Source organism: Myxocyprinus asiaticus, chromosome 39 (genome assembly GCF_019703515.2).
Source record: "Myxocyprinus asiaticus isolate MX2 ecotype Aquarium Trade chromosome 39, UBuf_Myxa_2, whole genome shotgun sequence".
Classification (NCBI taxonomy): Eukaryota; Metazoa; Chordata; class Actinopteri; order Cypriniformes; family Catostomidae; genus Myxocyprinus; species Myxocyprinus asiaticus.
The window spans coordinates 29905768-29931738 of record NC_059382.1 but is presented as its reverse complement, the minus strand read 5'-3'; the positions used below and the strand labels follow the sequence as shown (position 1 = coordinate 29931738).

The following is a 25971-nucleotide window of genomic DNA, read 5'->3' as shown; positions in this document are numbered from 1 at the left end:
TATATATATGTGTATATATGTATGTATGTATATATATATATATATATATATATATATATATATATATATATATATATATATATATATTTTTTTTTTTTTTTTTTTTTTGGATTGTTCGTGTGTTATGTGGGACCACAGGGGTGTTCGTTAGGGGTCAGGGTGGGATTGTATTAGTAGGGTTAAATGTAAAATGTTGATTCTTTATATATGTGTTGAGTTTTTTTGTACTGTCATATACTTATGAATCAATAAAAATGTTAATTACAAAAAAAAGGACAGTGTAAAAGAGTGCTTTAGCGTTAACTAACCTGAGAGTTCCTGGTGACTGCTTGGAGCTTGACCAGCTGGAGCCGTGTAACTGAGGGGTGATGCCGACCTTTGACTTGGTAATACCGCCCTGTTCTTAGAAGCAGTCTGTCTGGTGACGGCTCCAAGACCAAGCTGAGGCCTTAAAGCTCTGGGAAAGCGTAAAACACCAGCAGTATCATGGGTAGTCAGCTTAACCCCTCTACCAACCTGAAATAACAAGAAGCATCTTTTGACATGTCTGTTACCAGAAATTGTGAGCATCAATAAATGATTTTATAGGAATATTTCACTCAAAAATTTAAATTCTATCATCATTTACTCACCCTAATGTTCTTCCAACCTGTATGACTCCCATGTCTTCCATGGAACACAAAATCAGAAATTCTAAAGAATGTACTGTCAGTTTTCTCTATGCAATTACAATGAATTGGGACTGGAGAGTTCAAGCTTCCAAAAAGACGCAGACGCACCATACAATGTATCATGAAAGAAGTCTAGACAATTGTGCACTATATTCCAAGTCTTTAAATGCCATACGATAGCTTTGGCTGAGAAACAGACTGACACTAAATCCGTTTGTGTTCCACAGAGAAAAAAAAAATCAAAGGTTTGGAACAAGATGGGGGTGAGTAAATTATGACATAAATTCCCTTTAAATTATGGTCTCTGCCCATGCAATCACAAACGCAAAGCATTTTTTGAGTTCAGTTGTTCTTTGTAAGCAACAAAGTCTCTTTAATACTTAAAGATGTCCCACCTCATGCACGTATTGATCTGGCAGCTCCCCGTGGAAACTCTCTGATTTTCCCACCAGTTTATGGGGGACAGTGTGACTGGGTGGCCTTATTCCAGAGACCATCAGTCCTGGAGGGGTGTAGTACCCTGACCTCTGTATCTCCTGCTGATACTTATCATAAAGTATGTTAGAAGAGCTCAGCGTGGGTGAACATCTGGACCCTTCAACCTTTGGTTCTTTTGAGGTTGGAGAGCTGGTGTAAGGTGTAAGTCTGGGCGGAAGAGTCGATACTTCGTAGGGTCCTTCAGATAATGGCTTTGCTTGAGGATTCTTGCGGACGTAGGTGATGATTTTAGGTCGGACATTTTTGGGCTTGTGAGGTGGAGAGGACCTCTTAGGTTCAGTCTTTGCTCTAGTGGGTTGTTGAGAAAGGACAGGTTTTGGGATAATACTACAGCTAGTGAGAAAGCTTTTACTTGGCTGCCTCAGACCACTGGTACCCCTCTGTGAAGTTTCAGTATGTTCCTGACTAGCCTCTCTTGTGCTAATAGATCTGGCTGGTGAAGAAGGTGGCTGTTTCCGAGGTGAAAAGGTGATTTTAGGGGATGAAGGGGTCTCAGGGCGAGAAGGGCTGCTCCAGGGCCTTCTCCGTTCCAATGAACTAGAACTTCGTGTTTTTTCAAAAGTTGCTTTCTTCCTGTACGGTTGGGGTTCAGACCCACCAGAATGGACTGGTGTAACCTTTGAGGTTACTGTAGAGGAGTTTAAATTCAGGTCAGAACATTCTTCGTAATGGGATTTGAGTTTATTCTGTATATCACCACTGGAATCATGGGAGAACCTTCTAGTACGTGAAGTAGACTGTGTGTTTTCAGAGATTACAGGCTGGCAAGAGTTCTGAGTTGATGTTTCCAAATTTGGATCCTTGTCTTCTGTTACATGGTGCTCCTTAATATGAATGCCAGGTTCTCCTTGATTGTCCTCACTAGCACTTCCAGATTCATTAGGGACCCTTTTGGCCGTAGTAATGCTACATTCACTCACATCATTTTTCAGTTGGACTGAGTTCTCATATGTTGCAAAGTCTGTAGCTGGTTGGTTTTCTTGTGCTTCTAAAAGAGGTTCTTCTGGCAAAGTGGTTGAGTTGAGGTTGAGATCAACACTAATGTTGTTTGATGTACTTTTTCCTGTGTGTAGGGAGCTCCGACTTTTGTCTGATTTGGTCAGACAAGACAGTGAGGCAAGTGTTAGGTCCTCCGAGAGAGTTCGGTATGGTCCTGAGGGTGCATGCCATGAATCAGAGCTCTGGGTTCGACCGGCATGGTCCAGGGCACTAGCAAGACTTCCTCCAAGACTAGACATTGTGGAGAGGCAAGACACAAAAACATCATTTTCAGAGCTAAACTCAGCCCTTGTTATGCATCCCGGTGCTTCTTTGCTAGTGCACTGAGGGCAAATGGTGGAATCCTGCTCTTTTAAAGTTAGCTGGGAGGGTCCATCTTTATCTCTTGGAGATTTTGCTTTGGTCTTCATCACAATGGTGGATGGAGACCCCTTCAGGTTATCTTTAGGACTATTGCTCTCTTCCTCATTTTCTAGTTCCTGACTTTCAAGCATCTCAAACTCAGCCAGCTCTGGGTCATCACACGGGGAATCTGTGCCCTGAATAATCATCTTACTCCGTTTCTCAGTCTGAGGTACCACAGAGGTCAGTTTGTCAATAACCTCCAAAATTCCTCCATGTTCCCTTTGGATTTCATTAGCACTGGCATCTCCATCCAGGGAATCCTCCGCATGTCCATTGTTGTTCCTCATTTCCCTACAGCCATCTTCAGTGCTACCCCCAAAGGGTCTGGCACGATCATTCACACTCATGTTGGTTCTGTATTCTCAAGCTCTCAAGAACAGCTTTGATGATCCTCCCTTGAGGTCTGGAGCTTTCTCAGCTTTTAAAGCTAATTCAAGCATTTGCATCTTTCACACCGTTGTTTGAGTTATTGATCTTGAGTAGATGAAGTCAGGAGTTGATATCAACCTGTCAAGGTGAGAGAGGTTGACATTAAACAACAGATTTAGAAATGTCTTGATATAACTTGCCAAACTTTTAACAGTTTAGACATGGCTATGAAATGGCTGGCTATAAAACAATGTGAAAAGCACTATATAAATAAAAATTACTTGACTTAATGTGACATAATATTGTATATTATTATCAAATTTAGTGCCTCTGCAAACACTGTAGTGACTTGTAGCTTTCAATTATGTTTCAGAGGCAAGTGTTGTTCAATGTGAGGCAAATATGAATTAATTTATTTAAAATGTATTATTTCAAAGCATTTGTTGTGTGTATCTTGTGCATTATTAACATTTTTGCATTTGATTTTGATATTATAGGTTACAGCCATAATTGTTCAAATTGCTAATTTATTTCAGTTAATTGAGACTATTGAAGTATTTGGCATTAAAGGACAACACACTGTGCCTTTTCTATAGTTAGAAAAAAAAAGCCCTCAGAAAAGGTAAACATTTCCCTGAAAATTAATATCAGAGGGAATATATTGCCCTTTAATAGAAAAGTTAATTTCTGATAGTGGTTATGACCCACAGTGTCTATCCTTGGGAAGAGGCTCTCTATCTTTTGCAACAGAAAACAATTTTACAATACAGTTTCTCTTGACATTGCTTCTTGTCTGTTCCTTCCAGGGAAAACACAACATAAGATCAGCCCTAAACTAACAACTTGAAACATGCTTTGCGGGTGCACAAGTATTGTTTCATATAAAGTATTTTTAAGGTGAAAAGATTCCCTGATGTCTAATTTTTAATGCTTCCCTCAAATTAGATTTGGTGTTATAGCTTATTCAAATAATACAATCAACACAATTCTTTCATAATACTGAAAGATTAAAGCACTGCAGTAAGTCTCCACAAAGTGAGAAAGCACTCTCATGCTCACTTTTCCCTAGCAACAAGAGCAGCTCCTCCACTCCAGAACTTCAGCCGTAGGAGGTCATTCCCTAAGGTAACACAGACAAAGGTTCTCAACAGGAACATACTTTTGTAGGAAAACAGGTTCAATAACTGTTGTAAGGGATAAATAATGGATGAGCTTATTAAACAGCTAATCTTGCCAATGATATAAGCCATAAGATATCTTTAGAAGTATGCTGAAGTAAAAGTTAACCAAAATAGCAAGTCCACAGTACACTATTGGATTATTAACTGACTAGCTCTGATACTGTATAATCAATCCAACTGCTAAACACATTGAATATTTCTTAAAAAAAAAATATATATATATTTATATATATATATATATATACACACAGGTGCATCTCAATAAATTAGAATGTCGTGGAAAAGTTCATTTATTTCAGTAATTCAACTCAAATTGTGAAACTCGTGTATTAAATAAATTCAATGCACACAGACTGAAGTAGTTTAAGTCTTTGGTTCTTTTAATTGTGATGATTTTGGCTCACATTTAACAAAAACCCACCAATTCACCATCTCAAAAAATTAGAATACATCATAAGACCAATAAAAAAAAACATTTTTAGTGAATTGTTGGCCTTCTGGAAAGTATGTTCATTTACTGTATATGTACTCAATACTTGGTAGGGGCTCCTTTTGCTTTAATTACTGCCTCAATTTGGCATGGCATGGAGGTGATCAGTTTGTGGCACTGCTGAGGTGGTATGGAAGCCCAGGTTTCTTTGACAGTGGCCTTCAGCTCAATCTGCATTTTTTGGTCTCTTGTTTCTCATTTTCCTCTTGACAATACCCCATAGATTCTCTATGGGGTTCAGGTCTGGTGAGTTTGCTGGCCAGTCAAGCACACCAACACCATGGTCATTTAACCAACTTTTGGTGCTTTTGGCAGTGTGGGCAGGTGCCAAATCCTGCTGGAAAATGAAATCAGCATCTTTAAAAAGCTGGTCAGCAGAAGGAAGCATGAAGTGCTCCAAAATTTCTTGGTAAACGGGTGCAGTGACTTTGGTTTTCAAAAAACACAATGGACCAACACCAGCAGATGACATTGCACCCCAAATCATCACAGACTGTGGAAACTTAACACTGGACTTCAAGCAACTTGGGCTATGAGCTTCTCCACCCTTCCTCCAGACTCTAGGACCTTGGTTTCCAAATGAAATACAAAACTTGCTCTCATCTGAAAAGAGGACTTTGGAACACTGGGCAACAGTCCAGTTCTTCTTCTCCTTAGCCCAGGTAAGACGCCTCTGACGTTGTCTGTGGTTCAGGAGTGGCTTAACAAGAGGAATACGACAACTGTAGCCAAATTCCTTGACATGTCTGTGTGTGGTGGCTCTTGATGCCTTGACCCCAGCCTCAGTCCATTCCTTGTGAAGTTCACCCAAATTCTTGAATCGATTTTGCTTGACAGTCATAATGCTGCGGTTCTCTTGGTTGGTTGTGCATCTTTTTCTTCCACAACTCAACTTTCTGTTAACATGCTTGGATACAGCACTCTGTGAACAGCCAGCTTCTTTGGCAATGAATGTTTGTGGCTTACCCTCCTTATGAAGGGTGTCAATGATTGTCTTCTGGACAACTGTCAGATCAGCAGTCTTCCCCATGATTGTGTAGCCTAGTGAACCAAACTGAGAGACCATTTTGAAGGCTCAGGAAACCTTTGCAGGTGTTTTGAGTTGATTAGCTGATTGGCATGTCACCATATTCTAATTTTTTGAGATAGTGAATTGGTGGGTTTTTGTTAAATGTGAGCCAAAATCATCACAATTAAAAGAACCAAAGACTTAAACTACTTCAGTCTGTGTGCACTGAATATATTTAATACACGAGTTTCACAATTTGAGTTGAATTACTGAAATAAATGAACTTTTCCACGACATTCTAATTTATTGAGATGCACCTGTATATATATCATCAATCAGAGTCTTAACAACAATCTTGTAATCTTAACAACATTCTGCTATGCTGGCTACAGTCAAACCTAAATATAAGAGAAAAACATGCATCCCAAAAAGTATTTTGTGCAATTATTTGTCTTCTCATGCTCCCATTTTTCTTGACCCACTTTGTGCAGTTTGGGCATCTACTCATTTTGAGCAACTGCATTCAAACCTTACTGTTCAATTACAGCAGCCATAATAATGATGCCTTATCATCTTTGTGTTTTCATAAATATCTGTAATCATTTCTTTAGGGTAACATGAAAAGAAGCAGAACATGTTATTTGGTACCACAAACAAAATCAAAACAAAAACAAGCAAATAATTGCATGTACGTAACAAAATACAACATAAGGATCATTAGCCGTACAGTAGGCCATGTAGCCCCTATGGCTAGTTAGTGTAATAAATACTATATTTTCTTAGTATTGTAACTCTTAATATCTTAACTCTAAATACTATGTTGATTTCTATATGTTTGATTCCATAGATCAGAAAAAAATAGACATCTGTTGTCTCCTAGAAATAAACCCCAGGAATCACATGTCTCCTCTAGAATTTTAGAAGGGATCTGAGCTCAAATTTGCCAAAATACAAAAGTCGGCAATCAAAATTCAGAGTTTTCCATATGAACTCAAACAACTCTAATCAAATGTTTCTAAAACCAAATTATTTGTATTATGTAATCCACATTAATTTTATAGCTTTATAGCCTTGCTCTGTTATCAATTTGACTATTTTATTTCTCCTAAGCAATTTGGCATATCCCGTATTCAGGGCCGTTTCTGAACGTATGGGGGCCCTAAGCGAAATCCTACTTGGAATTTTGGAATTCAACATCTGTCATTATTTACTCACCCTCATATTGTTCCATACTGCTTGATTTTATTTATTTTTTTTATTTTTTTTTCAGTTTTTCAAAGTAATTTAAAAATCTGAACTAGCAACTGTTCAGTTAGCAACTGGATAGTGACACACTCGCCTTAAATGTTCGGTTGTAATGGAATAATTTAAACAGTCACTGTTGGGCTGTCAGAGACAATGACTGTCACGGTTTGACTGTCAAAATGAGGGTTTGTCAGTCACATGTGACAAGCCACATCATTGTCAGATCTGCCCTTCAAAGTAACCAAGCAGTGAATGACTCCATGAAGAGATATAGAATATGTCTCTTGAGAAGCCCTGCAACAGATCATTACGGCCATCCTAATCAGATGGGACTATGTCATGCATTACTTGTTGTGGTCTCGGCTACTTAGGACAAAAACAAAACTGATTAACTTGGAAGAGATTACTTTTATCACTTGTCATTTTATCCTGTCATGTCTGGTTGTGACACTCAGGGGGAATTCAATAAGAATTAATTGTGCTAAAAATGCACCATTTATTAACATGCACTGTCTACTCAGGTTTAGAATCCAATTCACCAAAGGAATCATGCAGATCAGGCAATGGCGCAAGTTTGCCCATATAATCTGTGCTGAAAGCAATTTGCAAGCCGCAATTCTGATCTTGTGAAAAAGGTCTGAGCATTATATTACAGAGGATGCAATTTACATGTACATACAGTATGTACATATACAGTTGAAGTCAGAAATTTACATACACTTTAGCCAAATATATTTAAACTCAGTTTTTCACAATTCCTGATATTTAATCGTAGAAAGCATTCCCTGTCTTATGTCAGTTAGGATTACTATTTTAAGAATGTGAAATGTCAGAATAATAGTAGAGAGAATGATTTGTTTCAGCTTTTATTTCTTTCATCACATTCCCAGTGGGTGAGAAGTTTACATACACTTTGTTTTGGTAGCATTGCCTTTAAATTGTTGAACATGGGTCAAACATTTTGGGTAGCAATCCACAAGCTTTTCACAATAAGTTGCTGGAATTTTGGCCCATTCCTCCAGACAGAACTGGTGTAACTGAGTCAAGTTTGTAAGCCTCCTTGCTCACACACGCTTTTTTAGTTCTGCCACAAATTTTCTATCGGACTGAGGTCAGGGCTTTGTGATGTCCACTCCAATAACTTGACTTTGTTGTCCTTAAGCCATTTTGCCACAACTCTGGAGGTATGCTTGGGGTCATTGTCCATCTGGAAGACCCATCTGCGACCAAGCTTTACCTTTCTGGCTGAAATCTTGAGATGTTGCTTCAATATATCCACATAATTTTCCTTCCTCATGATGCCATCTATTTTGTGAAATGCACCAGTCCCTCCTGCAGCAAAGCACCCCCACAACATGATGCTGCCACCCCCATGCTTCATGGTTGGGTTGGTGTTCTTCAGCTTGCAAGCCTCATCCTTTTTCTTCCAAACATAACTATGGTCATTATGGCCAAACAGTTCAAATTTTGTTTCATCAGACCGGAGGACATTTCTCCAAAAAGTAAGATCTTTGTCCCCATGTGCATTTGCAAACTGTAGTCTAGCTTTTTTATGGCAGTTTTGGAGCAGTGGCTTCTTCCTTGCTGAGCAGCCTTTCAGTTTATGTCGATATAGGACTCATTTTACTGTGGATATAGATACTTGTCTACCCGTTTCCTCCAGCATCTTCACAAGGTCCTTTGCTGCTGTTCTAGGATTGATTTGCACTTTTTGCACCAAACTACGTTCATCTAGGAGATAGAATGTGTCTCCTTCCTCAGCGGTATGATGGCTACGTGGTCCCATAGTGTTTATACTTGGGTACTATTGATTGTACAGATGAACATGGTACCTTCAGCTGTTTGGAAATTGCTCCCAACGATGAACCAGACTTGTGGAGGTACACAGTTTTTTTCTGCAGTCTTGGATGATTTCTTTTGATTTTCTCATGATGTCAAGCAATGAGGCACTGAGTTTGAAGGTAGGCCTTAAAATACATCTACAGGTACACTTCCATTTGACTCCAATTAGCCTATCAGAAGCTAATTGGCTAATTGCCTAAAGGCTTGACATCATTTTCTAGAATTTTCCAAGCTGCTTAAAGGCACAATTAACTTAGTGTATGTAAACTTCTGACCCACTGGAATTGTGATAGTCAATTAAAAGTGAAACAATCTGACTGTAAACAATTGTTTGAAAAATTACTCGTGTCATGCACAAAGTAGATGTCCTAAACGACTTACCAAAACTATAGTTTGCTAATATGTAATCTGTGGAGTGGTTAAAAAATTTGCTTTAATGACTTCAACCTAACTGTATATAAACTTTTGTCTTCAACTGTACCTGTATACAGTATGTGTCAGATGTACGTCTTTGGTTGCTGCATTGCATCTCGTTTTTCCAATGTCTCACATATTCATTATCATAGGCTGTCAGAACATAATCAGTTACAAAAACTACAATAGATAGTAAAATCAAAAATAATGGAACATATTTTGTCATCATGTGAGGACTCACTGGCAGGGGCTAGAGCTAGGCCCCATTGGCCACCCCACTCACAACAAGAAAACAAACCGCAAACTTGCCGCAAATTCACCACTGATCATTTTCACATGCAAATGAGCTTTGCGGCAAACTTGAAGAAAATTGTCCACTGTTACCAAAGGTTTGCTCAAGGTTCACCACTATCTGTGAAGAGCTGCAAACTTCTGGCAAACATTTGCGGTGAATCACAAGCTCATTTCCATATGAAAATAATGAGTGGAAAATTTATGGCAAGTTTGCCAGATCTGTAGATTTTTTGTAAGGGTGGTGTGTGCACTTCTCCAGAGTGTTGAGCGCTATCTCAGCCCTGGACACAAAGTCACACTGTGCTTTGTTACCCTTAAAAAAATATAGAGTTTTGGCAAACTTGCCGTATACTTGCCACAAATTTGCCACTCATTATTTTCACATGCAAATGAGCTTTGCAGAAAACTCTTCATTGTCACCAAAGGTTTGCTGCAGGTTCACCACTGCCGGTGAAGAGCTGCAAACTTATGGCAAACATTTGCGGTGAATCGCAAGCTCATTTGCATGTGAAAATAATGGTTGGTAAATTTACGGCAAGTTTCCTAGAACTCAAAATTTTTTGTAAGGGGCAAGCTTGTTGCTGTGATGATTTATGCTGCTTTCCATTCAAATCGGAAAGTCTGAATTTCCACATTTCTCCTGGGAAAAGTGCAATGGAACACCACTTTATGTTGCACTTCAAACTTAGAAACTCATGCGGAAAACTTCAACTTTGATTTCGCCCAGATGCAGGTGTGTGACGTCACGCAAACATGTCGGCCCCCAGGGAGATTTACAGTGTCAATGATAAACATTCACTTTTATTACATAATATCCATTAATGAGTAAAATTTCCTACGTTGCATGATATTAAACTTGTTTAGCTAATTGTGGTGATGGGGCCGTGGGAGGGGGGGAGAGTCTTTTGACTGTCGTAAACATATAGAACAAATGCTATCGTTGCTGCATTGTTTATCTGTTTGCTATGAGACGTCTCTGTTGACATTCAAGGTACTGCTGAACTTTGCAACGTAATCAATCTCAAAATTAAAAATAAGCCCCCTCTTTGACACATTTGTATATAGTGATCAGGCAGTTGTCACTGTCTTATCATTTAAACCCCATGTGGTTTTTGTCTGAGCTCTTCCCTAGCAGAGTTTTTAAAGCATCATATCATGAAAACTGTAACTGTAACAAGATAACAAAACCACCAATGACAAGAATGAACTAATAACATAGGGACCAATGACAGAACTGAACTGATAAACAAGATAACAAGACTAATGAACCAAGAACCAATAAGAACAAGACACATAAAACATGAGGGAAACAGGAAACCACATGACTAACACACATGACCAGAAACAGGAGGTGTAAACTAATTTCAAAATAAAAGACATGAAAACAAAACCTGAACAAAAACACACTTAAACACTACATGTGACCCCTCAAAGGGCGGCACCTGACGCCCAAACATAACTAACACTAGAGTTCAATAGGGAGCTCCTTGAGGAAATGGCGGACCTGGACCTTGGGGCAGGGGCGGACACTGACTTTGAGAAAGGGAAACTAGGGGACCAGATGGGGCTAGAAATCACGTGGGACCAGAGGGCGCTGGAGACCAGGGTGGGGCCAGCGGGAGGCCAGGAGGCCAGGGTGGATCCGGTGGAGGACCCAGATACCAGGGTGAACCAGGCAACCAAGGTGGAGCCAGCACAGGACCCGAAAACCAGGGTGAACCAGGCGACCTGGGCGAAGCCGGCAGGAGGTCAGGAGGCCAGGGCGGATCTGGCAGATGAACAGTAGCATGGCCTGATGACAGACGAGGGCTGAGGAGTAGGGCCTGATGAGGCAGTGTGGCATAGTGAGGCTGAAGTGGCAGATGTGGCATGCTGTCCTTTCAGGGGGCAGAGCCGCTGGAGTCGGAGACCCAGGGGGTGGAGTTGTTGGAGTCGGAGACCCAGGGGGCGGAGCCCCTGGAGACAGAGACCCACGGGTCAAGGCAGCCTGGCACGGTGGGTCTGACGTGGCAAATTGGCATGGCAGGTCTGATGTGGCAAATTGGCATGGCAGGTCAGGTGTGACAACATGGCTTGGCATGGCAGGCGTGACGACATGGCATGATGAGGCAGGTGTGATGACATGGCATGATAAGGCACACATGACAGCAGAGGCATTGGGCGCTGGCTCTGGGATGGACAAGGCATGGGGCGCTGGCTATGGGACGGACGAGGCATCGGGCGCTGGCTCTGGGACGGACGAGGCATCGGGCGCTGGCTCTGGGACGGACAAAGCATCGGGCGCTGGCTCTGGGACGGACGAGGCATCGGGCGCTGGCTCTGGGACGGACGAGGCATCGGGCGCTGGCTCTGGGACGGACGAGACATCGGGCGCTGGCTCTGGGACGGACGAGACATCGGGCGCTGGCTCTGGGACGGACGAGGCATCGGGCGCTGGCTCTGGGACGGACGAGGCATCGGGCGCTGGCTCTGGGACGGACGAGGCATCGGGCGCTGGCTCTGGGAAGGACGAGGCATCGGGCGCTGGCTCTGGGAAGGACGAGGCATCGGGCGCTGGCTCTGGGACGGACGAGGCATCGGGCGCTGGCTCTGGGACGGACGAGGCATCGGGCGCTGGCTCTGGGACGGACGAGGCATCGGGCGCTGGCTCTGGGATGGACGAGGCATCGGGCGCTGGATCTGGGACGGACGAGGCATTTGGCACTGGCTCTGGGACGGACAAGGCTTCGGGCGCTGGCTGTGGGACGGACGAGGCTTCGGGCGCTGGCTCTTTGTCTGTGGCAGGCGTGGCCGCTGGCTCATGGTCCCTGGCAGGTTTGGCCGCTGACTCATGGTCCGTGGCAGGCGTGGCCACTGGCTCGTGGTCCTTGGCATTCTCCATAGCTCCTACTGTGAAGTTAGATCTGCTTAGCAGAAGAGCAAAATCAATAAATTGCACCAAAGTCCATTTTATATGTCCTTGAGGCATTTGTGACTTGAGTGGCTCTTCAAATCCAGAACGAAAAATTTCCTTAAGAGCTACCACATTTAAGTCTACCTTATGAGCCAATTCACAAAACTCAGCCACATAGTCTTCGAGGGGAAGGTTACCCTGGTGTGAACATATCAGACTCACTGCTGGGTTCATCTTTGTTGGTCGAGTGTTCTGTAATGTTGGGGCAGGCAGAGCAGGACAGGCAGACAGGAGCAAGTGAAGACAATGATGTAGTGAGAACCCAAGTGCAGTTTATTGACTAAGTGTATCCAAAAAACATGAAAGAAACAAAACAGAATCTAAACTTGACCAAACAGGACTAGACTCTGACTTGACTGAACTTGACTAATGAAAACAAAGACTATGACACAACAATACATGATAATACAATCACAATCCTCAACAAAGGCAAACATGAGGGCTTAAATATACAGACTAGGGTTAACAAAATAACAAAACAACCAATAACAAGACAGAACAAATAACTTAGGGACCATGACAGAACTGAACTGATAAACAAGATAACAAGACTAATAAACATGAACCAATGAAAAGACAAGACTAATAAACCAAGAACCAATAAGAGCAAGACACGTGAAACATGAGGGAAACAGGAAACCACATGACTAACACACATGACCAGAACAGGAACAGGAATTAAACTAATTTAAAAATTAAAGACATGAAAACAAAACATGAACAAAAACACACTTAAACGAGACAGAGAGAGAGGGCTCAGAAGTCCTTAAGTTAAAATGTTCAAAAACCTCACAGCTCAACACCAAGGAGAGTTTTGAGCTTTTAAGTACAGGTGGAAACATGAGCAACTGTATAATAAATTATCATACAGTGTGTAGATTCCACACAGATTTGATGCAAGATATTTTTTCAGCATCTCTTATTTGAAGCATTATTAAGTTTAAATTCAGGCATACATCCAAAAAAGATGTTTATCCCTTTCGTACATACTGTCCCGCAGAGTAGCATCACACATACACCAATCAGCCACAACATTAAAAACACCTGCCTAATATCATGTAGGTCCCCCTTGTGCCACCAAAACAGCTCTGACCTGTCGAGGCATGGACTCCACAAGACCTCTGAAGGTGTCCTGTGATATCTGGCACCAAGATTTTTTAAGTCCTGTAAGTTGCGAGGTGGGGCCTCCATGGATCGGACTTGTTGGTCCAGCACAACCCATAGATCCTCAATCGGATTGAGATCTGGGGAATTTGGAGGCCAAGTCAACACCTTGAACTCTTTGTCATGTTCCTCAAACCATTCCTTAACAATTTTTACAGTGTGGCAGGGCGCATTATCCTGCTGAAAGAGGCCACTGCCATCAGGGAATACCGTTGCCGTGAAGGAGCGTACGTGGTCTGCAACAATCTTTAGGCAGGTGGTACGTGTCAAAGTAACATCCACATGAATGCCAGGACCCAAGGTTTCCCAGCAGAACATTTCCCAGAGCATCACACTGCCTCCGCCGGCCTGCCTTTTTCCCATAGTGCATTCTTTTGCCATCTCTTCCCCAGGTAAACGACGAACACGCATCCAGCTGTCCACATGATCTAAAAGAAAACGTGATTCATCAGACCAGGCCACCTTCTTCCATTGCTCCATGGTCCAGTTCTGATGCTCACGTGCCCATTGTAGGCGCTTTCGGCGGTGGAAAGGGTTCAGTATGGGCACTCTGACCGATCTGCGGCTACGTAGCCCCATACGCAGCAAGCTGCAATGCACTGTGTGTTTTCAGTAATTTGTGCTACAGAAGCTCTTCTGTGGGATCGGACAAGACGGGCTAACCTTCGTTCCCCACGTGCATCAATGAGACTTGGGCACCCCTGACCCTGTCACCAGTTCACCGGTTGTCCTTCCTTGGACCACTTTTGGTAGGTACTAACCACTGCATACCGGGAACACCCCACAAGACCTGCCATTTTGGAGATGCACTGACCCAGTCGTCTCACCATCACAATTTGGCCCTTGTCAAAGTCGCTCAGATCCTTACGCTTGCCCATTTTTCCTGCTTCCAACACATGAAATTCAAGAACTGACGGTTCACTTGCTGTCTAATATATCCCATCCCTTGACAGGTGCCATTGTAACGACATAATCAATGTTATACACTTCACCTGTCAGTGGTTTTAATGTTGTGGCTGATCAGTGTATGTGTTTCTGCAACAGCCAGTTATGTTACAAGCTGCCAGCTTTTGCGCCGACACAGGCTGCGCTGGTCAAGCATCTGTAATTTATATTCGCTCAAACAGTTACTCATACAGTCTTTTAAACCACAGAATAAGTTTCTTTTATATACATACATCCAACTCGTCACCAAAGTACCATGATAAGACGTTTACAGCTCTTATATGAACAGTCAATACATCAAACACGATCTTCCTCAGATGCGTGCTGCCATTTGTTTACATTAGTAGCGGTTGTCATTTGTCAAACAGACAGCTACTCAAAAAGTATTTTCAAGCACATAATATGTTTATTTTATGTAACAAACAGCCAAATTGTCACCAGAGTACCATAGTAACAGTTCACAGCTTGTATATGCACAGCCATCATATCTAAACGCGATTTTCCCATGCACGCAGTCACATCTGCTTAGGAGCAGATGCGTTTTTCATTCACACAAACAGCAACTCAAACAGTCTTTTCAAGCATGTAAAATTTTTGTTTTCTTAAACAGACAAACTATCACAAAAGCACCACGGTAACAGTTTAAAACTCATAAGCACAGTGAAAACATGCTGATCAAGCGCTATTATCTGATGCACGCAGCCAAGTCTGTTTACATTAGCGCTATTCTCACACACACACACACACACACACACACACGGATGCAATTGAAGGCTCGTTTATTGCGTAAAGTAACAAAGGTAAGCCTTTAATTAAGCCTCTAAGCATTTAATTTATTTATTTATTTTTGTGAAAGTGTGTGTAGCTGCTAAAACAGTGATCTTGGATTTTACTGACATCTATTTTTCTGGATGCAGAATCACATGAAAGCAAAAGTTGCCATTGTCAAGTACCCTATTCGCAGATACATGATTTGAACAACCAAAATAAATCTGCAACCAAAAGAATCTGATAACAGGGTGTTACTGAGATAAAAATAAGCAATATTCATCTGGTCATGTGATCTCAAATGACAGCCACCATGAGAGAAGGACCTACCATATGTAGAATAAAACAGCTTTTACTAAGCCACTAGGGATGTTAATGATAAATCGATAATCGATTTATCTTCATTTATAATATGATTGATTAAACTTATCAATTGTCAATTAATGAACTTCAGGACAAATGCATTCAGTAATCATGACAGCAGGCTAATAAGGCGGTCTATACAGTCACAAGGTGCTAGAGGGTGCTTGCGCGCTGCATGTGACGTCTTCTTTGCATAGAATACGCACAGATGAAGATGAAGTGGGCTCAAGGTAATCAGTGTTGAAGTGTTTCTCTATAAATGAGCATTATGTGTTCTGCGTACTAGGGGTGTAAAAAAATATTGTATCGTAATGTTTCGTACGACAGGACGCTTACAATTCAATAACATATGTATCGTACGATACATAAAAAAACCAAGCAACTGGGAAACAGTCTCCTCCCTGGAGCAACAGATCTACAGTACATAGGCGAAAAGATCGATGGCAAATGCGAAGTATATTGTACTGTAGCGGTACAGCTTGTCGAATTTGCCAAACAATGGTGTCACGTCCAGGTGCTACAGTACATCAAATATATCGTTTTATTTACGCCAACATCACAGCGCAAATGTGATGCAGAAACAGCAGCAGCAAGTTTAACAGCTGCCTCATCCATTGCATCGGATAAGCCGGTAATAACGCCTGTAAAGTTTACCTGAAAAGTGAAACGGGGAAGAGGGCAAAAAAATAATTATGTGTGCCGATGGGTTTTTGCTCTACATCAACATACAGTTTATAGTAAATCCAGAGATCAGTTTCCTCTCGTTTTGTTTTTTTTTTCCGCCTCTAAATAACACTGAAAGGAGTTTTTTCCTTGCTACAGTCAATTCAGCTTGCTCTCTGTGGGCTTTCATACAACAAGGCATGGTTTTCTATAAAGATGCTTTGAAACTATTTGTTTTGTGAAAAGTGCTATACAAATATAAATTACTAGAGAGTAGACAAACTTATTTTCTCAAGAAAAACATGAAAATTGTGAGTTTATATTAGTTTTTCTTATAACAATCAAACAAAATAAATGCAGTGCTGTTTAAGTTACTTTATTATAGAGCTCTGCTTTTTGCCAATGTCAGACACATTTATGGCATTTGTGATTTAAAAGACATTTATGTGGAATCCTTGAATAAGTTTGAGTTAAACATTTTTGGGTACTCGTATCGTATCTTATCATAAGGCTATGCATCGTATTGTGAAATTTGTGTATAGTTACTTGCCTACTGCATACACTTTGATAGTGTGTTAAAGTACAACATGAAAACAGCACAGCTGATCTGCTGGTCTCCTTGTTTCATCCCAACCTACAACTACGTCAGCGATCATGGAAAAAGCAGCACAAGAGAAACGGAATGTTATGTAGGCTACTATGTTCACCCAGCGTGTTATAATTTGACTTAATTTCAAATAAAAGAAAAGGTAGAAATATCCCACGATCCACAATGTGAACTCAAATATGTATACAAGTACTATATCTTGTATACAAGTTATGACTAACAGCAATTCATTAACAGTAATTAAATAATTCACAAATTCATACTAAAGATAGTCTAAATTTATTAAAATACACTGAACTGAGAATATTTTAAGAGGAAAATGCCAATACTTTCATTTCTTAAGTTTATTAATTAAAATAATATTTAAACAGTAGGCTATATGCACATATTATTTGGAGTCCTCCACATGCATTTTACGGTATTGATGTTAATGATTAATCGATTAATTAATCGTTTATTTCCACCCCGATCGATTATAAAAATGTCTGTAAATTGCCATCCCTTTAAGCCACTGATATCACCTGAGTTTTACTCGTGAATACATAATTGTTAACATATTTATCAAAAGATCTATTCATTTTTTTATAAGTATTTTTTAATATGGAAAAATACACTCACTGAGGACTTTATTAGGAACATTATGGTCCTAATAAAGTGCCTGACATGTTCTTCTGCTGTTGTAGCCCATCCGCCTAAAGGTTTGACATGTTGTGCATTCTGAGATGCTATTCTGCTCACTACAATTATCCAGAGGTGTTATCTGAGTTACTGTAGCCTTTCTGTCAACTCAAATCAGTTTGGCCATTCTCTGTTGACCTCTCTCATCAACTGGATATGTTTTTGTTTTTGGCACCATTCAGAGTAAACTCTTGAGACTGTTGTGCGTGAAAATCCCAGGAGATCAGCAGTTAAAGAAATACTCAAACCAGCCCGTCTGTCACCAACAATCATGCCACAGTCTAAATCACTGAGATCCCATTTTTTCCCATTCTGATGGTTGATGTGAACACAGCTCCTGACCTGTTTCTGCATGATTTTATGCATTGCACTGCTGCCACACAATTGGCTGATTAGATAATCACATGAATATGTAGGTGTACAGGTGTTCCTAATAAAGTTAAAATAAAATTGACATGACTTGATCTAAGCCTTTCATTAATTTACATCATACTGTATATATGTAATGTGAAACACTGACATTTATGATGCTAAGAACAAACCATTAATAACTTCGAAAAACCACGAGATGCGCTCAAGGTGGGAATAAAGCACCAGTCAGACTGTCAAAGCCATAAGCACAATGGAGACTCAAAAGTCCTAAAAACTTGTGGAATCTCTTTTCAGCTTTTTGTGACATAAGCTGCGAGGTCAATACAAAGAGCTCAATGTTTGTTTGTTTTTTTTTTGTTTTTTTGTCTGTTTTTTTTTTTATTATTATTGTTATTAATGCTAGGGTAATATAATACAAAGAATAATGTTATACATTTACAAAAAATAAAAAAAATAAAAAATGTTGCTAGATTTACACTGTTTAATTAAAATGTAAATGTGCCATCCCAGTCAATAAAAATGGTCCATGCGTGGAATTAATTAAAAGGAAATTAATAAATACACAATAACACTAATTGAAATGCCAGTAGCCTGTGTTGAAAAACTACACAAAACACAAGAAATTTACTTCTGCACACATTCACATGTAAAAAAGATGTAAAAAGAACTTACAGTAGAATTTTGTGTTTGTAAAGAATCTAAGGCCATAGCCACACTAATCCCTAATGATTTGAAAACTGTTTGAGAAATTGTTTATTTAAAAGAAAATGTATTTGTGTGGACGTGGCCTATATTGAAGGTTTGTAAAACTCATTTAATAATTTCACCACATTTTCCTTTTATCTGGTTAAGAATGTTCAAGAGGCCTAGCTAGATACAGTAAAAGTGAAGGATTTTGAGATTTAAAGCACACAGTAAATGTGTTTGTACATGCAGTTTTTCCTTGCAGACTGCAGCACAAGCCCCACATCATCAATACTATAGTGTTCACTTTGATAACACTGCAGTACTTTAGCTGTTCTGGTACCAGAACTGCATGCAGATGATGGTTTGATGATACTTGTATTCTCATTGTCCAATTCACTGGTTTTACAATACAATGCATTTTTAAAAGATCAGTCACATTTTTTGTGTAGTTTTCCTATGTCAAAATTATTTCTCATCTCCCAGTATGTATGAAGAGTCAGCTATAAATAAGCCATTTGTAGGTTGAGTTTTACCTACAAGTTAATGTAGGTAAAATCAGTTTGGCCACAACTTGACACTTCACCTTGCGCCTCCTGCCACACTTCTTCTGAGGCTGTTGAGTGACCACATGATGGAAGCGCTCAAGGACGGATATAGAGCAAGGAGTATGATTTGGGGAAGCTGACACTGGTCCCCTCTCCTCCCTATATCTAGCAAGGATGCAATAAAGAGCACAGAGAATTTGGGGATTATTTTTTGCTGGCTTGAACCTGTGGGTCTCCTCTTCTCCGTGTCCAGCGCCTTAGCCGGTTCAGTGCACCCGTGGCCCTCTCCGGCACGCAGCTATCAGTCATGTTCGGGGTGGTGATGATGTCAGGTATATTTTGTTGCTGGGCTTTCATTAATGATACATGTACACACCTCTGCTAACAGGCTTACCGTAATTTTCCCCCGCAGGCAGGAAAACAGGACATGTGGCCTCTGAGATTGAGTTGCTTGAAGTTTCTAGTATGAGAATGATAAATGGTGTTTACTGTGTTGGAGCGCCTCAGAGTTTCGCCGCCGGTGCCGTTCTTTCCAGAGCAGCACAAGCAGCTTATTATGACTTGACGCTCTCAAACTTTCGCAGGTATTCCTTCTCGTTTTCCCCACCATTGTGAGCTGAGAACGAGAAGATGTTCACAACACTGTTTCTGTTTGTGCTGTTAAAATATGTGGACCTTACAGCTAATGCTCAAGGCTCAAACATGTCCACAAAAAAGAGCTAATTTCCAGTTCCCAACGTACTACACAACTACTTCCCGAGGGTGGCCGGTGTTAAGACTGGGCACAAAAACTCACAGGCATGCCCCTGTGTCCTCTGGCTCATTAAGTTGCATGATCAAGCACGGTTATGTGCTCCAACCGACGGGATGCGGTAGTTTTGTGCTCAGAGATACAAAGTCTCTAGCTGTTCTTTTCTGGACACCAAAAATGACAGTGGGTTGCGGCCCATTCTGGACTTGAGACACTTGAACCGGCACTTGCGAAGTGTCCATTCAGGATTGATACTCAGTGACAAAAAAAAAAAATTTTCACGTCCTTTCTCTAGACTGGTCTATATCAATAGACCTGAAAGATGCTTACTTTCACATGCACATAGCCCCTCGTCATAGGCCAATCTTGAGATTCACCTTTGAGGGTACTGCATACCAGTTCAAACTCCTGCCTTTCAACTTGTCCCTAGCAACTCACACACTCACGAAATATGTTGATGTGGCTCTTCCTCCGCTGAGGCTGAGTGGCATCCATGTTTTGAACTACCTCGATGACTGGTTGCTGTTAGCACAGTCAAAGGTACAAGCATGCGAGCACAGAGACCTGTTGCTCGCCCATTTGGAGCATTTAGGCCTCAAAGTCATTTGGGAGTATGTTGGTGCCCAGTCGTCAAGTTTCCTTCTTGGGAATGAAACTTGACTCTGTGACCATGTTGGCACGTCTGACAGACAAACACACTCAGTCTATTCTCCAATGCTTGACAAGCTTCAAGCCAGGTAGAGCCTTGCCACTGAAGCAGTTTCAGTGGGCCTTGTGTTTGATGGCCGCTACGACTGCCGTTATCCCATTAGGCTTGCTATGTACAAGGCTTCTCCAGTGCTGGGTCAACTCGAGAGTGCCTCATCATTCATGGCAACATGGTCGCTTATGTCTTGTAGTGACGCACTGCTGCCTATACTTGCTAGCTATTAGGAAAACTCCTGCGTTTTATCAGCAACGTGTTGCACTCGGCCAAGTGGCCACATGCAAGGTTGTCATGGTGGACACATCCAACACAGGCTGAGCCCTGTGCAACAGTCATCCAGCCTTCGGCACCTGGACAGGTGCATGAGTGGCGTAGCACATCAATCGCCTGGAGCTGCTTGCAGTCTTTCTAGCACTTAGATGTTTTTGGTCAGTCATGTTCTGATCTGGAGAGACAATACTTCACTTGTGGTGTACATGAACTGCCAGGATATGCTCTTGCAGGCACAAGGCATGATCTGGCATCCTCGGCCATAGTTGTGAAGACTTCAAGTCTGTCCCATGAAAGGGTCTCTTTTGATATCAATGGATTGTCACAGCCAGTGCTCGATACCATATTGCAGGCCAGCACCCCCTCAAAGAGGCAGCTATATGCCTTGAAATTGTGATTTTTCACTGATGGTGTTCCTCCCGTGGCAAGGACCTGGCACATTTCCCTGTGCAGACATTACTCTGCTTCCTGGTTGGGTGCTTGGATGCAATAGCAACTGGCCATGACCTTTTGGGCAGTTTGTCATGGGAAAACATCCCCTGGTCATTAAATTTCTGTGAGGAGAGAGACGGCCCTCTCACCTCGTTACCATCCCAGTCTGGGACTTAGCATTTGTACTGAATGCACTTACAGGTTCCCCTTTCGAGCCACTTGATGCAGCAAGCTTGTGCATACTTTCCCTGAAGTCCGCAATCTTACTCCCTTTTCTCCAGTCAAATTTATTGGGGAACTTCAAGCCTTAACGGTCAATGACTCTTGTTTAGAGTTTGGAACGGGCTTGTCAAAAGCTGCTCTCAAGCCTAGGGAAGGTTATGTGCCCAAGGTTTTGCTCACTGCCTTCAGGGCTCAGGCTGTTACTTTACAAGTAGGGCTGGTACATTTCTGTGATTCATATTTTTTGTCTTTTAACGTGTAAAAAATAAAACAATGCAATTAATGCTGAAACTTTAGCGATAGGAAAAGTTATCCTGAGTTGTTCCTCACAGGCTACTCAGCCTTACAGGCTCTGAATAGGGTGGGGGTGGGGTTAGGACATGTTAGGACACAATAGGCTGTATTGTGATTGGATGTGATGCTTGATGAATATGAAGGGGTGGATTTTCGAAATCCTTTTATTTTTACAAAATATACCTTATTTTTTATTATTATTTATTATTATATTAATACATTTTCTATTTTTCTTTTACTATAAGGTGCAAGAAACATGTATGTAATCTGAGGGGTGACTGAGGGTCTGGCCCATGCCAGGACTGCAGTAACAGTGATTACTCATTTAGCCCGGCTTCTGGAGAATATGCATTTACTGTATCTTGTATTTATTCACAAACATATGTATTTTTTATAATTATTATATAATTAATCAACTATTCTATAACCATTTGATTCTGATTTATTCAATCATTATTAATTGTATGAGAGGGAGAGAGAGAGATTTTAGTTTCTTTAATGTGATATTATACTATGTTTCGTTTGGCCTTGTGTATGTTTTCTGTGTTTCCTCCTGCTCTCTGTCCTAATGTTCCACAGATGATGAGGCCCAACATTCCAGCAAGTTTTAGGAGGAGGCCTCTATTCCAGAGGAGAATATAACACCAATACATTGAATGTCTAAATAACTTATGTCTCTGAATTATTTATGTTATTGTGCCCTCTAAAATGTGACTTTGCCATAGTCAAAAACAACTTCCAAGGATTTTAATCACTCTCCTTGGTACCCCTTTGACATAAAGGAATAAAGAGTAGCCATAACTGATGGCTAACCTTTGATATCTGACCATAAGTTTGTTTCAACCAAGGATGGGACCTCGATTCATGTTGTGGCTAACAATTATTGTTTGCATGAAGACGGAAGCAGTCCATATTTGTAATAAGTTAAAATGTTTGAAGTAGCTGACCTACTAGAATGCTAGAAATTGTGGTACGGTGACACCCTTAAAGTAATTTGCAAATGACTATAATTGCTTTGGAAAGTTTGTAAAACTTCACTTCGACTTACAGTCTTTCTAACTGTTGTATCTCATCGACTTATGATGCCTATTGAACCTGCAGAGAACAATCAGAGTAAACTCTCTCATTTGATTATTGCAAAACCTGACTCTGAGTTTTATTCTTCAATATACATATTGAGGACAAAGCTGTTACCCCCTACAAATGAATCCCGAGATCTACCTGCTAGAACTACGCTTACGCTTACATTTCCCATAAAGTAGAGAACCACACTGCTGATTTCTTGATGTAGAGCAGGGGTCAGGACCTTTTTTCACTAAGGAGCCAATTTTTTAATTTTTGGTTGATGCATTTTTCTGAAAGAGTTACTATTTACAAAAACAATGTTTTTCAATAAAATAAAATTTTTATATTGCCTATAGACTACTCAAAAACACAAAAACAAACAAATATGCAAAAATTAATAGGTAACATGTTGCAATATGGAATTAAGTACACGTGTTTGTGCAGGTCTCCATAAAATCACTTCATTTTACAATTGTTCATGAAAAATTTAACTTCCCTTTTGGGCTACGCCCAATATATATGTAAAATATATGTAAAAAATATTTTAATGATAATTGCCTTTAAAATATCACGATATCCAATTATATGGTCAAACCCCCTCCCCCCACAAAGGGTTCGGTGAATATTTTTGCTTTATTGATTTTGCTTTAAAAATGTAATTAATTTACTGAAACATGAAAAATTTAAAAGGCATTTCTAAATTCAAATTGCAGTTTAAACAAAACAAAAAAAGCAATTAAAATAACAAAATGATTAACAAATCTTATATATAACCACCTCCCCAAATCCAAACATTTACTGTCTACAAAGGCCCCATTTGCCATCACGCAAGCATCTGTCAACGGCAGCAGGTGAAAAATTACTAAAAGCCTACAAATTAAAAACTAAAGACAATTATAAATGTAAAGATAATTATAATAATCATCATAATAACTAAGCCTAATAAATTCCCTTGTGTTACCAAAAAATGCTGCCAAATGTGTGTTCTTATCGAATGTGTTTGTATTGCATTTTGGTAATACAGTTAATGCCAGGGTTGGGAGGGTTACTTTTGAAATGTATTCCACTACAGATTACAGAATACATGCTGTAAAATGTAATTTGTAACGTATTCCGTTAGATTACTCAAGGTCAGTAACGTATTCTAAATACTTTGGATTACTTCTTCAGCACTGGTAGATTTTTTTCACTTGTTTTGACAATAAAAACTCTTCCAGTACAGTAAGACAAAATACACATGTTAAAAATACATTCTCTGAAAAACCTAAATATCTTATGCAGTGTTGTTTCTAAAACAAGATAAATCAAACTGATCTTGTTTTAAGGATTTTTAGATATTTTTACAGGAAAACAATACAAAAATCATTATCAAGATATCATTATGCTAGAAATAGCATTTTAGCTTAGCGTAAAGCAAACAATTTACACAAGGTTTATTTCTATTTCTTCTGCTCCAAACTTACTTCAAACTTCTCTGTCTGCTCGTATGAATGTAACACATCATAAGAAAGTGTTTCACCACTGTTCAAATGCACTTTGGATCGCATAATTTATATGTATAAATGTTTTCCATCTAAAGGACTAAATATTAAATGAAACAAATGACAATAAAATGCAAAGTAATCTCTTCAGTAATCAAAATACTTTTAGAATGTAACTGTATTCTAATTACCAATGATTTAAATTGTAACTGTAGTGGAATACAGTAATTTATATTTTGTATTTTAAATACGTAATCCCGTTACATGTATTCCGTTACTACCCAACACTGGTTAATGCTGCCTAAAGAAAATAAAATAGAAATCAATTTTAGGTTCAAGGTGAACGTGTCTTGTATTACTTTATGATTTAATCACTTTCATCTTTGCTTCTTTAATACAAAGATACCATATATATTACTGAACCTGCAGAGTTGCGTTCACAATGTGTAAGAGCGAACTGCTTCGTGGAAATAAAGCAAACTAAACTTACAGCACCTCACGAGATGATCAGAGATAATTTGCAGCCAAGGACGGATTAACCACCGGGCCAATTGGGCCGTTGCCCAGGGGCCTCTAAACCCAAAGGGCCCCGAGCTCTAAATAAATTATTTATTTGGAGATTATAAATCCAAATGTCAGCCTTATGTGAAATACCATTTGTTCGGAGGAATGCGTGCTGGATGACAGCAGCGCGAGCACAGACACTCGAGTGTGTGCTCAAGGAATCTGCGTCTCAAAGGTGCAGCGCGTTTATTTGAAGGACTAAAGAGAATTTGTCGGTACTCGGGAATAAAGAACGTTTATTGTCATGGATGCGTCAAACACAATCTCAGATAGCAGGGAATAAAGTGCACAGTGAGCTATGAGCCTAAATGGCACAATACATAGATCTTCAAATGATAAAATCACATTAAAGTTGAACAAAAATAATCTTTGTCACTGCCTGCAACATAGTTGGCCTATTCTTAATCAATGGAAAATGCGTAATTCTGCCCGGACAGGTTCACTTTCTATTAGGCAGCGAACACTACACTTTATAAACCTCTTCGGGATGCTTTGATTTGAAATGATTTAGCAAAACTTGTGTTATTATTGTCTGCACACCAGAGCAAAAGCACCATAGCCTGCTTGAAAAACTGACCTGAACCTGGCTCAAAACCTAATGGTATGTTGGGTACCGTCGGACTCAGATCGGGTCGAAGACCTCTATACATATGCAGAATAACTGAATAGTGATTTTGGAATTTGAATACCGTGCACATCACTATTAATAATGCATGATTTTGGATCGGTTCATAATTAAAAGTACATATAATTGGCCGTGTAAGACATTGCTCCAAATTTTTCCGTCTATTTGAAAAATCCAATCAAATCTGCCAAGTGTGAGCATAGTCACATCATGGGGGTTCTTCACGGGGAACTGGCCCATGGGCCTCTCAGGTCTTAATCCGTCCTTGTTTGTAGCATTCTCATAGACTACATTATTCTTGCAAAAAGTTTTCAGTCGAATGAAACAGAGAAAAAGGAGTGATAACTCTTTACATGCGCTTGTTCCATGAGACAGGGGCCCGTTGCACTCCTCAGAACA

At 40.2% G+C, this 25971-nt stretch overlaps 1 protein-coding gene across 1 annotated transcript in view; it reads right to left on the bottom strand.

Moving 5' to 3' along the window:
- Positions 1 to 1051: 1051 nt before the first annotated feature.
- Positions 1052 to 25971, bottom strand: part of LOC127429976 (proteoglycan 4-like) — a 30341-nt gene continuing 5421 nt past the window's right edge. Inside the window, exons 2-3 of the mRNA XM_051679383.1 lie at positions 4002 to 4062; positions 1052 to 3080 (exon numbers count right to left, since the gene is read on the bottom strand). Coding sequence (XP_051535343.1) covers positions 1052 to 2920 — 1869 coding nt within the window. The 5' untranslated portion in view covers positions 2921 to 3080; positions 4002 to 4062. The remainder of the gene's footprint in view (positions 3081 to 4001; positions 4063 to 25971) is intronic.